The sequence below is a fragment of the Ptychodera flava genome, chromosome 17 (genome assembly GCF_041260155.1).
Source record: "Ptychodera flava strain L36383 chromosome 17, AS_Pfla_20210202, whole genome shotgun sequence".
NCBI classification, from domain to species: domain Eukaryota; kingdom Metazoa; phylum Hemichordata; class Enteropneusta; family Ptychoderidae; genus Ptychodera; species Ptychodera flava.
The window spans coordinates 13,617,772-13,632,603 of record NC_091944.1 but is presented as its reverse complement, the minus strand read 5'-3'; the positions used below and the strand labels follow the sequence as shown (position 1 = coordinate 13,632,603).

Below are 14,832 nucleotides of genomic sequence, written 5' to 3'. Positions count from 1 at the left end.
TGGTAAGTGTTTGAACAAGAAGGCATGCACTGGTCGGGAAGGTTTGAGTACTCGAACAAAATTAATACCTATAATTACTCTAGACATACATTTTTGAAATATACACAGTTAACTTTGAACCATGGAACAGTTGTTATATGTGTAAGGTGAATTTTGAGTTTTGATGATGGACATATATATATATATATATATATATATATATATATATATATATATATATATATATATATATATATATATATATATATCAGAAAACATAAGTGCGAGTGCATGGCAAATCTTTTTTTAGTCCGTCCCTTTTTTCAACAAGAGCGTTAAGATTTCTTCATTGGGAATGTGTAATGGACACCAGGTTAACAACTAGGTTTCTCTCCACCGTATCGAGAAATAAATACTATTTTGGCATGTAATTAATCACATAGAACAATAACATCGCAAACTGCAAAATTGGATTGTAGAAAAGAAAACGCAAACAAACAAAATCAGTTTTATGGATAAACCTTGTCAACTGAAAAATGGAAAATTTCAGTGGTGCCTGGCTTATCTTAAAATTTAGGCACTTATTGTTGCTCTCCCATACCTATTGTGACCATTGCTATTGTGGAACAGCGATGCAAGGATTTGCAAAGTTTAGTCTAAATTTGTCGACATAAATACATTTCCTTATTTGCCACTAGACGTCTGTGAGATAACTCTGTTAATATTTTATCTTATGTCACTTACCCGCCTTGTGACCTGTATAGGCTCGGTTCAAAACAATTCAAATTTTGTGTGACGGTACAAAAGTATGAGTTCAGTTTGAAAATGTTAAACACTATCAAGCGAATGTGCCAAACATTCACAATTGTAAATCTCTATTTTTATATGAAAAACCGAAATGTGTTTTTTTTAATGCGTTTTTTTCTAACTTCGTTGAGATGAAATATCACAGGCAAGCGTCACTGTTAAGCTTCTGTCCTTTCAGGGTAATACGTCATCATCCTTGTTCAAGGCACCGGTAACAGCTTATACCATCCGGTTACTTCTTCACCCGAACTGCTCGTTGGAACTTGATCAAGCCTGATTTGTACCATTCCGAGGAAATTCTTCCGGTCTAGCATTTCGTAGTTTCCCCACAATTTCACCTATGTAGATACAGAAATTGGGTACGTTAGCCTTCTTTTATTTGCCACGGTGTAAATATCTATGTATGACATCACAGATCATCAGGAGGTCAGAGTTCAAATTGTAAGAGGTTACTTCCTTCGTTAGTGAAAGTTTTTTTTTATTTAATTTTAGTTTTTTTTAGTTAGTTTTTTTTTTTGGGGGGGGACGCAATTACAAGATGCCACAAAGTAAGTAGGGCGGAATCCAAGACCCCAAAGTGTTCATATAACCCACTACCCAATGGAGCAATGAGGAGTACAACCTTGCTCAGGGCACAACACCGTGCTGAAGTCTCGAACTCACCATCCTCTGGTAGTGAGTCCGGTACTCTGGACCTACCGGGTCTGAAACTCACCATCCTCCGATAGTGAGTCCGGTACCCTAACCACTGTCCTACATGTACGGTTGAAAGTTTACAAACATCTGAACACTTTGGGGTCTTGGATTCCGCCTTTCTTGCTTTGTGGTATAGTGCAAACTCGGGCAGGCACGTATAAATTTCGGTGTCATGATATATTGAAAAGTGAGGAGATCCAGTAGCCCCAATTGTTCCCATAGATCCGACCTCGCAATTCATAGCGTGATTGGAGTTTGATTTCCATTTTAAAGAACAAGTTTTACGTGACAGGAATTAAAAATTGTTCATGATTATTTGAAACATATGTTGACTGTCTGGACCGTTACTGAAATCCGACAGTGCCGTCTCTCATGGACATGTAACTTTAAAATTTTCTATTTATTGTCTTTTTATACTACTTGAAGTAGGGCCTAAATTTAGGAGCAAACTTGATCAGAGTAACAACATTGACAGTTGGCATGGTCAATGAAACACGTTGCAGATAACAAAACATACTTCAAATGACACTGTAGTACTACCCTGATTCAAGTTGGCATGGCAACAAGAGGTAAATATGCGCGGTATCGCCACAAAGTGACTCTGAAAGACTCTGAAATCAGTGACGTCACGTGATAACTGAGGTGTAGCTATGGCTGGTGGCTGTTAAGGATCTTGTCATAAATACCGAGACATGATTGCAGAGAAAATGATCTAAGACCAATCAGGTAGAGAAGCGGGCCTTAAATCTGACTGCAACAAGACTGGATTGGAAATCTTTCATTGAAAAATAAAGTACTATAGTATAAGAAATGGTTACTAAATGACCTGTCCCTCCCTCAATAAGACCAACCAGGCAGAAATAGTCGGAACTCTAAACCAGATCTCATACTTGTAATTGTAGAGGGACCGAAAACATCACTTGCCCCAGTAAACCCTCCCTTGTTTTGAATTTGAAGAACACAAGTGTATTGTAGCCTAATATAAACATTTTTGGGAATAAAATATGTATAACGTAGCAGTCGGTATATTTTGTTTCCTAGCAACGCCGATTCCAATCACACGTCGCACCCATCAATACAAACACCACTGACACCCTTAAGCTGTGATCAACAAAACACTCTAATCATACAACAAAACACTCTCTCAAAAACCGAGTCCTAAAGCAAAATAAACTAGAAACTGTGTTTAACGCACATTTTAACTGTATTTTGGTGAACGTGTGATTTTCAAACGATGGCAATTTCAACAAATTAAAATACTAAGACTCTTTACTGATGGGAAGACCGTCTCTGTCCAGTTACATGCTTTTTATATGACTTACAATTATTTTATACATTATCCAAACACTCATATATCTCCGTGCTACATCACGCAACCTATGTAACTCCTTCTCGTATACATATCACTACTCACTAGAAGTATTTTGCCTGTGTATTCCCAGTTAAAGGCAAACTGCTCTTGAAATATTGGATGAAATGATGGTTCGACTGTTCGTGTTTTCTTCTTTCCAATGCATACTCTTCCCCACATCAAGTACAGCTTGACATATGCAGCTATGAAGATACAGACATAGAATCATTAAATGTTACAGAAGTGTACATGCCTACACGTTTGATGTATGTATGTATGTATGTATGTATGTATGTATGTATGTATGTATGTATGTATGTATGTATGTATGTATGTATGTAGAGAGAAAGATTGATTGGTAGATATAAATAGATAGGAATACAGGCACACTCGTGTTTGTGAGTAGGTTGTACTTATTGCGCACACACGTGGCTTATTGTACGTAACTGCAATTTTTCTTTGATCTTTACGGCAGTGGGTACGAGCTAGATGTAATTATAAAATACCGTAGATTACAAAAATCACGTTTCCTGTCAAAGCGACATCACAGCAGGAGATATTGATGACATAATAACAGAGAGAGAGAGAGAGAGAGAGAGAGAGAGAGAGAGAGAGAGAGAGAGAGAGAGAGAGGTATAATTTTCCGTGTTAAGGTTTTAACCTTGAAGGAAAGAAACCTTACGATGTGTTATTAAAATTTTATCATATTTACAGCAAACTATTTTTGAAAGAAGGAAGCCTTTCATTGGCTGTTTCCAAGTTGTTTCAACAGATGCAAGGACAACCTTACCCCATGCTGTCTCCTTGTCGTCTTTTGCCAGTGGTACTCAATGGTTTTGAACAAATTTGAACGACAAACTACCCTTTTCGGGTAAAACACACTTGCGCACGATGGCGCACTTCTATATGGCGTCACCGGAAAAGAAAAGAAACCACAAACAATTCTTACGTTGTATGCGCATTGTACATTTGCTTACTAGTGGTCTGATTCCACTCTTAGACATGTCCTTTTAAACTAGCAACGACAAAATATCGGCTGTATACTAGGAATACTGATCCACCCTACAACACACACGCTTGATAATTTAAATGCCCTTTGAAGCTTAAGGCCACGTTGATCATCATCTCTCCAGGGGGGAGTGACTGATGAGTCCCTCTCAACGTCAAGAATTCTCCCAGTTTTCAAGGACCCTTACCTGATTAAAGAAACTATGAAGTCACGCTCACATGAAGTGATGGGCCAACCAAGATTATTTTAATGTACTCAATGGGCTAATTTTAAAGACATTTGGCCACCCTGAAGAAATCCATCAGTTTCATCCGGTCAGTGCGGCTATATTCGGTCTCTAAGTGATCTCTTTTTTGTGTTTTATCAGCGATTTTTTACTCTACACGAACCTGCTTTTTCCTTTCTGCTGAATAACACAATTCTTAGAAGACGAACAGACTTACGGGTCTTTCTGCGGGATAAAAGATACGGTTGATGAACAAGGGACTAAATAGCATATATACATACATTCAACACCTGCTATGTTCAGAACAAGCATGAAGTTGACAAGACAAGCTGAACAATTTGTCAATTTGTTTTTCACACACCAGTACAAATCCACGGAAGTGTTTACTAATCCAGTGCTACAACAATGTTTTTGTGAAACACGCCTTTTACCATATAGTAATCACGGGGCCAGCACCACAAAAAGTGGAAATAACTGACAGGGTTTATACATCTCATCGTTGAATTTGGCTGAAATCGCAGGCCGTAAAGCTGTGAGTCTAATAATTGTTTACATGGTTATGAGAACGCTAAGGGAAACACAAAGTACGTTCGGGACACTCGCGCATTGCGCATGCGCCTGTTGTCCAAAGTCGAGATCCGTAAACTTGTCTATTTCAACGCGCCCTCGGTATACATAATTTTCGCGTTTCAGGAACTGTACTTTGTCATGAAATCGGGTAAAGTTCCTCTTTAGCATGGTTCGAAAAAAGTTGGAATAAGTGAGCTTTGAAGCCATATATTTTACTTCGATGCACATCAAAAGAACATAGCTATTAGGCGAGTAAATACAGCTGCGGACATGCTATCGATAAAACCGTCTCATATGACTCCAATTCAAATATACTCTGCATCACAGAGTGAAAATAAATTTCACGTTTTGAAAATAGGGCTTGAAAGGCGGGAATAAAGGAGTTCGTGGTTGAACAAAAAATACACAAAGTCAACGAAACTGTGTTGTGGATCGATTGGCCAGTGCTAAACGGTTTAAAGTTATCTCAGTCATTGTTGAAAAATCCCACGTTTCAGTGACGTCAGCGATGAGCTGTAAGAGGATTGTATGTTCCGGTTTTCTGTGTAGTACTGACTGGGCAGTAGAGTGGTTATTGATAGTAAATACCAAGTATTTCTATATATCTGCGTAATTTATTTTAAAATACAAGTTTCGCCCATTACCTAAACATCCCTAATTACCATTTGGAATTCGACATCGAGTGAGGAAAAAAACGTTAGGATTAAATGTGACTAATATTCTGTATAGCAACCGTTGCTAAGCAACAGAAGTTTCGGATCTCCTTGGAAAAATATTATTTCTGGGTAATAGTGCACCTTTGATTTGGAGCACTGGGCATCGATTTTTGTTTGGTTCTATAGATAATTAATCGTTTTCCATGTCGTAAATATCTGAGCATTTATATCATATGCATGGACACCAATGGCGTATGTCAGTATAGAATTCTGCCCGTTGACAATATGACGCCGCCCGCGTCGATGATACACAAGGGGAAATTTCCCATCAAAGATAAATTTCCCGTTGATTTAGACAAACTGCGTGTCGATAGCTTCGTAGAATAAAATCACTCGATATTTAAAGAGGAGCTACTGGCCCACTGAAAGGGACTCTCAACGTGTGTACATCTGGCCAGAGTAACCGTTTCCCCTCTATTTCGTGAAATTCCGTGATTGCTCGGTCTCCAAATTAGCGGAATTTATCAGGAAATTGGACGGTGAGAAAGTCACTGATAATGGTACAGCGATATTGGGAGAACGTGAGAAAAATACAAAGCATCCTTTAAAAAATCCCAAAACCACCCAAAAACACACGACAATAATTGAATAGTTTTTCCCAGAGTCTTTTGTCAACGTCAGAAATGGGCGGTTTTTACTGACTTGTGGCATGATTTTGGGCCCTAATATACACACTGCTATATATCACAAATCATATGTAACATTCTCTCGTTGTTCATTAACTTGTCTTTTTAGTTTCAAACAAGCTGTGCTACATCAGACAGAAGTGGGATGATTTTGATTGAGTCAGACTTCATGCGATTAACAGAATAAAAACGACACACACTAAACGTGAACCGATCGGCTGCTGAACCGTAAAAAATAAATGTCGTGTGTCTGGCGCTGCGCCCTTTCAAATCAGGCGTTCTCATTATGATATTGTTGTATTCAGGTAGAACGCACCTCGGTGACAGATATTCCAGCTTTCAAATATTATCAATTCTTTTCTGATTTACCACTTTTGGGGGGCTCATTTTGAAGCTCTTTGAGGAAGAAAAATTTTCACGGTCTTAGACTTTCGAAAAGCGAAAATTTTATTTTTCCTAAAGAGTTAACTCAGCGATGGCGGCCATGTTGAATTTCAATTGTCGGTAAGTGTTAGGTAATTTGTCTCTGTAGTACCAAATTTTTGCACGGAGACCACTGATATTTTTCTTGATTTGGTCAGAGAATGGTCGAAAGTTCTATTTAGGAAAGATTGAGCGAAAGATTAGGTCTTCCACTGTCGAGGTGCATACTACCTTAAGGCGGTACGCGCTACGTACGTGCAGTATTTTCCTTCTGAAGTTCATTAAGGTAGTTCGTGCCTCGAACCTGGGTGACCTCAAATTCCCCTCAACCAGTCTCTTGGCTAATCAATGATAAAGACCAGGGGTCACCGTGCAGAATTTGTTTTGATACTAGGGAGACACAATTCCTAACATTTACCATATTTATATATTTGAATTTTCAAAATGGCCTATCGGGAAAAATTAAATTTTTGATTTTCACAAAGCCAAGTCCAAGAGCTGATAAATTAGTCCCGAAGAGTTGTAGACCAGAAAAGAAGTGTAAAAATTTTAGAGTCTGAATACCTGTCCCCGAGGCGTATTCTTTACCTTAAACGAAATTGCAAAACTCGGAATCATATGGCATAAAATTACAAAATCCGGGTGAACATGGAATCTGAACACGGTAATTACGATGAAACAGTTCTCGGTAAGTATCACCTTAAACCAAATCAATAAATCAATCGTTCTGCCTAGTGCTAGCTCGTCTAGTTTGAATGATTTTTCCCGACTAGAATCGATCACTGTCTGTCGAGTTCAACCTTGTGTAAGAGATTTTCTGTTGGCCGGGCTCTGTATCAAACCGGCCGCTGCGTGTGTACGCCCACGGCGTTATTCGACTCAACCATCGGCTGATTTGCATCATCTATCTGTCTCTCTACCAGCAGTTACTCGGTGTTCAGGGGAAGCACACTGAAAACGTCTCTCCCTTCGTAACTCATTCTATCTTGCCAAGAAAAATGCCCAAGGTTGACTACGTATCGACTCAGAAACATGAAAAGGGTCCACTTGAGAGAGGTTTTAATACTTATTCCTGCGAGCGTAACCTATTTAACGCTGTTTGGTACTCCATAAATCATCCTGACTTATCGCGCCAAAAAAAGTAACATGCTCTGAATGATTATGCTGGGCGGGAAATGACAGACGATAATTTTCTTTTCACGCTATGGCGGACTCTGCGGGTCGGCTAAATGCTACAGCCTGTAATTTTGTGCAGGGGATTGCGTCAAAAGTCAGTTGTTAACAAAATGCATTTGATGGCAAGATAACGATTGCTCCTGCCTGGGGGGTAGACAAGGAAAATGGTAGTTCAATATCACGTGGTAGCTTTGTGGAGGAGAGAGAGAGAGAGAGAGAGGAGAGAGAAGAGAGAGAGAGGAGAGAGAGAGAGGAGAGGAGAGAGAGAGAGAGAGAGAGAGAGAGAGAGAGAGAGAGAGAGAGAGAGAGAGAGAGAGAGAGAGAGAGAGAGAGAGAGAGAGAGAGAGAGAGAGAGAGAGAGAGAGACCCCCCAATGGTGTGCTTGAATTATAAAATTCCTGTATCGCTTTACGGTCCCACTCATCACAAGAATTTTGTTTAAACAGATTGACTGTATAGCTTAATTTCTTATTTGTACCAATGTAATGAAAACTATTGATAATGTTGACAAACCCATTAATATATATAAAGGAGATGTTTTTGACGCTGCTAGTCAATTTTGTAAATCCTAGCCAAGTTTTATTCTCGATCATATATGTAATTTTCAGGGCATTTTCAACTATTCATTTAGATTTTTCCAAATTTAGCAAATGAGATATTTATGAGATGAACATGAAGAAGAAGAACGCGACAAATGCCGTGTTATAGAATAGAGGACATACAACATAATATAGATGTAAGTAAGTTAAGATATTAATTACATTACACTTTGGTATGAAAACTTGCGAAACAGAACTAAGTTATCATTGACATCAAATTAGGATTTTCACAATATTGAAGCCTTGGATGATGGATAAAAAGACACGTTAAAATTTACACTTCTTTCATAATTAGGCAATTATCACAAATATGTAGTCCAAATCATGGTAAATTCATCCGGTAAATACGCAATAGAAATTGAAAGTCTGACAAGAGAAACCGATGTAAATGCTATTACGGTAAACGGATTAACGTAGAATGCGCTCGAGGGAATGCGCTCGAGGGAAAGTATTGGGGGAACTTGGATTTTTATAATTCTATTGTCTCCTGCCTGACATGTGTACATTCATTTCGAAGCAATCGGGATAAATGAACTTTTCACCGTGTTGTTTGTTTGAATCTCGAAAAAAAAAATTTTTTTTTTCATAGAGTTAACCCAAGGTACAGCGACCAAGTTTGAAATTCAAATATTAGCGCTAATCAAATTCCAAACTTCCTGCAGGGACCCCTGGTTTTTGTCCTTGTTTGTAAAACCACAGTGATTCATAATTTCATCGAGGAAAGTTAGAGTGAAAGTCTAAAACATCCTATTCAGCGGCGCATATTGCATCATCATACTTCCAACAATTGATAGGAAACCAGAAAACATGGCAAAACAATCTGAAATTACGCTGGTAATGAATACGAGTATATATATATATATATATATATATATATATATATATATATATATATATATATATATATATATATATATAACACATGATGTAGCATTGATAGCAATCTGTCTAGAAGAGTTTCTAACCACAAAGGGATCAAGCAAAATGAGCTACACTTTAAACTGATATGACCGTTTTTTATGACAAGCGCGACTCGTTCACACCCATTACGTACTCAAACAAACCCAAAATGTCAAGGTCAGGTATATCGTCATCTCAGGTTTACTTTTTGCCTCAATAAAGCAGTAAATAGCTAATATCGGAGGACGCAACTCTTCAAAATTTAAAATATGCAGACGACAATTTTAATTCGGTACGAGAATGAATTCATTCCTCACAAACGGTTTCCGTGAATAGGGTCAGAGGTGAAGGTAACGCGTAAGGCTAGGCGTGTCAAACAGATGATGCCTGTTTATAATATATTTTGTAAATCAGAATCATTGTTTATGGAATGTCACGACATTTCAACAAGGTCTGTGTGATGGCATTAAATCCGATTGATCCGATTTTTCAGAACACTTATCGACCGATGGTTTTGTTGCAACATGGCAGTAAACCAGTTCTTCGTCACTGTCATGTCGACTTTTAAAATACAACTCCTAAAAAGGTAGTCCGAACACTTTCATTTCTGCACGTCAGTGCGGACATTGATCAAACATTTACATTTTTATCATATAAATGCCTCGTGACAATTCTGAACATATCATTACCAATAACCCAACCTTATGTTTTGTAAAAAGCTCACTGTGACATGCAATTTATTGTAATCGAAATAATACAGTCGGTAATCTCATAGAATATTATGAGAAAAATTTAACGGGCGCGAAATAAGAACAAAAATATCTGTGATCAAAAACAGAGAAAAAATGGAAACAGGAGAATTTTCTCGTTGAGAATCCGCATTTGTATTCAAATCACGGGGAGAACGATTATACCAGTTCAACATAAAGTATTCACTCTACCTGCTGGTGTTATTCGCCCCGGTTTTGGCGACAATTCTCGCGCTCGAACGACTTCAATGATGAGCTGTCCTTTCTTTTTGCTGAAGCTGAGTTGAAGTTCGCCTAACCTTGGCTCGGTTCCTCGCTGCCTTCCCTCGAGAAGCTGTCCTGGACCAAGAGGGTTATCGTCAGACACCATATTACCCATGATGCATTTCATACACCAGTTGTCTTTCTGTATCTGTTTTTTTCAGTCTTTCAAATTGTCACCGACGGATGGCAGTGCTCGCTGGTCGTTGATTCGTATCACACATTTGAAAAATGTTGTTTCTCTCTGCGAGACCACACACTCGAAAGGATGAAAACTGTGCTAAAATCGTATCGTCAAGCACGCATCCACACAAACGAACAATGAGTAACAAAAAGGGCCTGTTACACAGCTGGTGTCGCTAACAGTGCGCCCTCTGGTTATCATTGACACAAATGTCACATCGGCCGTCGGCGACCTCGCATCTCCCAACGTTGCCAGGGCAACATCTAACCTTACTCAGTTTCTATCGGTAATACAACTATACGTCTTCATATCCAGCTGTTCAATAGTGTATTGCTCTCCAGCAAACAAATAGCAACGGAACCGACGCAACGATCTCAATCCATATGTATGTATGTAAGATTGTGTATGTATGTATGTATGTATGTGTATGTATGTATATGTATGTATGTATACATGTATCTGTGTATCTATGTATGTATCTGCATGTATCCATGTGTCTATATATATTTATACATCTATATTCTATGTACCTAGTATGTATGTTTCTACGTATATATGTTTGTATCTATATGTTTATTAAGCACGTATGTTGATATATGTACGTATATGTATAGTTACACAAAGATGTTTGTATGTCTATCAGATCTTTCGTTGTTTTGTGGAGCGGTTTGTTTACGATGGTTGTTCAATGTGATCGAAGCCAAAGGTAATGGCTCATTCTATCGTTGACCTCACTTCGCTTGTACGGCTTTGGAAAGGCCGTCATTGGTTAAGTCGAATGGTTTAAAATATCACAGGAATGGAGTTCAAATTAATGTCAAGGTACCATCAATGTCGAATGAGTATTCCAGAAGTAACTAGGATAACTAATTCATATAATGAGTCGAGTATTTGGTGAGAACTTTTAAAGGACCAGAAGAATTAAAAAAAAATATCAAATATCTAAATATTTGAAATATCAAATGTTATTTGGGGTTTGAAACAATTTTTGAGGCTCGTACTTTTCGATACAAACCTTGTTTCACGTGAAATCAATTCAATTGAAGTGTATTCCGGAAGGTAGTGTAGATGAAAGAGGTATTGCTCCTCTACGAAATGGATTAACGGAACTGTGAAAATCTATTCCGTCACGAGAAGGTTGATTAAGTTGCGAGTCTGGCCGCGGAGGGCGCAGTACAGATCTCAGTGCATGAGTGTTGAAACGCAACAAACTGATGGTGAGTTCCTCTCAGATGCGCTTACATAGCCATGAGGTCATGCATAGACTCGAGACACAGATAAGACACTTGAATTTAGCGATGGTTTATTTCTTTCACAAAACACTACTGTGACATGATGGATGACATACTTTGGATGTTTTTTAAACAGGAAACACAAACTTTAGTCTTGTCTTACCTCAAAATTATGCAAAATCTAGTCAATAGCAAAAGAAAGACGCAATTATCTACCTCACAGTCTCTTACACTGATGTGTATAGCTAATGCCATCCCTACCTCCTTTCGTTTACACGATGTTTGTCATTTCCCATCATGGCTGTGAAATCCTTTCCAGAGGGAGGGTACACATGACTTGGAACTACAGATCGCGCAATGTCACACTAGACCCATTTCTTTAAGGGCAAGTACAATAATTAGCGCGAAGTATCCAAATTTGAGTAGCACTACTTTAGCTCATAACGCCTTACATTAACCTGTCCATCACCTTACCGTTAGAAACAATCGTACCATCGATTTGTGATATTTAATTGTTTTTTCCCTTTTTGGCTTAAAAAACAATGTAAAAAGCGATCTTTATGTATGAGGTCACGTCGCCATATTGTTTATACCTTCACACTTTTTATAGGCGCGCTTGAGGTCGACAATTTTTTTGCGCTTCTTTTGCTCGTCAATGACGCGAAGCCTCGTTCTAGATTCAACACTGTATCTGTCACGTCACAGTTGTTGGTGTAATTTCCAACAAGTCATGGTAGACTCCCACGAGCCAACTGTGCAAAGCCTGTGGCGTTTAAATACAAAAACCCAAATATTTCAAAATTTATCGATTAGTCGTCGTCTATAACGGAATGTAATGAGTACCCTGAACAAGTTTTGTGTCAATCCGGGGCCTTACATGTAAATGAAAAGCTTCATAACTTCAATGGCCGCCCGTCATCATCTTCAGGATGTCGAAGTAAGCCGTAGAAGGATCAGCATTAGAAATAGAGCAATGATGTACATCAGTCGGGGAAAGGCTTGATCAACACCAACGGGCACATTTGTAGTAAACTGCTGGAAGGAGGGCGGGTGCAATTATTTTTATCAAATCTACGTAACAGGCTGGGTCAGATCAAAGCGACGTCAAGGGGGGGGGGTAAGCACATGACAAAGTATCAACAGCCATGGATTGTAACGAAAAGAAAATGAAAGTACGATGTGATGTGATGTGACTTGACATGGCGTAACGCGTAACGAGATTTGATGATGTGATGTGATGTAATTTGATGTGATGTGATTTGATGTGATTTAATGTGATTTGATGTGACAATAAGAGAAGTGACGTGTGAGAGTCGTGTAATGTTATGTGATGTGGCGTTGTACGATATGTTCGATATGATATGAGCTGATATGATATGCAATGACATGATTGATATAGTATGGTATGGGATGAGATGATATGGGATGTATGATATGGTATGGTATGATATGAGTGATATGAGATGTGATGTGATGAGATGAGATTGGATGTGATGTAATGTGATGTGATGTGATATGATGCGATGTGATGTGAAGTGATGCTATCCGATATGCTATGCGATTGCGATGTGTTGTTATGTGATGTGATGTGATGTGATGTGGTGTGATGTGATGTGATGTGATGTGATGCTATCCGATATGCTATGCGAGTGCGATGCGTTGTGATGTGATGTGATGTGATGTGATGTGATGTGATGTGATGTGATGTGATGCGATGTGATGTGATGTGATGTGATGTGATGTGATGTGATGTGATGTGATGTGATGCGATGTGATGTGAAGTGATGCTATCCGATATGCTATGCGATATGCGATGCGAGTGCGATGCAATGCGCTGTGATGTGATGTGATGTGATGTGATGTGATGTGATGTGATGTGATGTGATGTGATGTGGTGTGATGTGATGTGATGTGGTGTGGTGTGATGTGATGTGATGTGATGTGATGTGATGTGATGTGATGTGATGTGATGTGATGTGATGTGATGTGATGTGATGTGGTGTGATGTGATGTGATGTGATGTGATGTGATGTGGTGTGGTGTGATGTGATGTGATGTGATGTGATGTGATGTGATGTGGTGTGATGTGATGTGATGTGATGTGATGTGATGTGATGTGGTGTGATGTGATGTGATGTGATTTGATGTGATGTGATGTGATGTGATGTGATGTGATGCGATGTGATATGATGGGTGTGGTGTGATGTGTTTTGATGTGATGTGATGTGATGTGATGTGATGCTATCCGATATGCTATGCGATATGGGATGCGAGTGCGATGCGCTGTGATGTGATGTGATGTGATGTGATGTGATGTGGTGTGGTGTGGTGTTGTGTGGTGTGGTGTGGTGTGGTGTGATGTAATGTGATGTGATGTGATGTGATGTGGTGTGTGTGGTGTGGTGTGATGTGATGTGATGTGGTGTGGTGTGGTGTGGTGTGGTGTGGTGTGGTGTGATGTAATGTGATGTGGTGTGATGTGATGTGATGTGATGTGGTGTGTGGTGTGGTTTGGTGTGGTGTGATGTGATGTGATGTGGTGTGGTGTGGTGTGGTGTGGTGTGGTGTGGTGTGTGTGGTGTGATGTGATGTGCTGTGATGTGATGTGATGTGATGTGGTGTGGTGTGGTGTGGTGTGGTGTGTGTGGTGTGATGTGATTGATGTGGTGTGGTGGTGTGGTGTGGTGTGATGTGATGTGATGTGATGTGATGCTATCCGATATGCTATGCGATATGCGATGCGAGTGCGATGCGATGCGATGTGATGTGATGTGATGTGATGTGATGTGGTGTGATGTGATGTGGTGTGTGTGATGTGATGTGATGTGATGTGATGTGATGTGATGTGATGTGATGTGATGTGATGTGATGTGATGTGATGTGATGTGATGTGGTGATGTGATGTGATGTGATTTGATGTGATGTGGTGTGATGTGATGTGATGTGATTTGATGTGATGTGATGCGATGCGATGTGGTGTGATGTGATGTGATGTGATGTGATGTGATGTGATGTGGTGTGATGTGATGTGATGTGATTTGATGTGATGTGATGTGGTGTGATGTGATGTGATGTGATGTGATGTGATGTGATGTGATGTGATGTGATGTGATGTGATGTGATGTGGTGTGGTGTGATGTGTTTTGATGTGATATGATGTGATGTGATGTGATGCTATCCGATATGCTATGCGATATGGGATGCGAGTGCGATGCGCTGTGATGTGATGTGATGTGATGTGATGTGATGTGGTGTTGTGTGGTGTGGTGTGGTGTGGTGTGGTGTGGTGTGATGTGATGTGATGTGATGTGATGTGATGTGGTGTGGT

General features: G+C 39.3%; 1 protein-coding gene across 1 annotated transcript; it reads right to left on the bottom strand.

Annotated features, from left to right (window-relative positions):
* Positions 1 to 172: 172 nt before the first annotated feature.
* On the bottom strand, positions 173 to 10,448 carry LOC139115553 (regulating synaptic membrane exocytosis protein 3-like). Its single transcript, XM_070677768.1, has 3 exons — positions 10,020 to 10,448; positions 2,897 to 3,036; positions 173 to 1,124 (listed from the first exon to the last, which is right to left on the bottom strand). The coding sequence occupies exons 1-3, from the start codon at positions 10,216 to 10,218 to the stop codon at positions 987 to 989; spliced, it is 477 nt and encodes a 158-aa protein (XP_070533869.1). The 5' UTR covers positions 10,219 to 10,448; the 3' UTR covers positions 173 to 986.
* Positions 10,449 to 14,832: the final 4,384 nt, after the last annotated feature.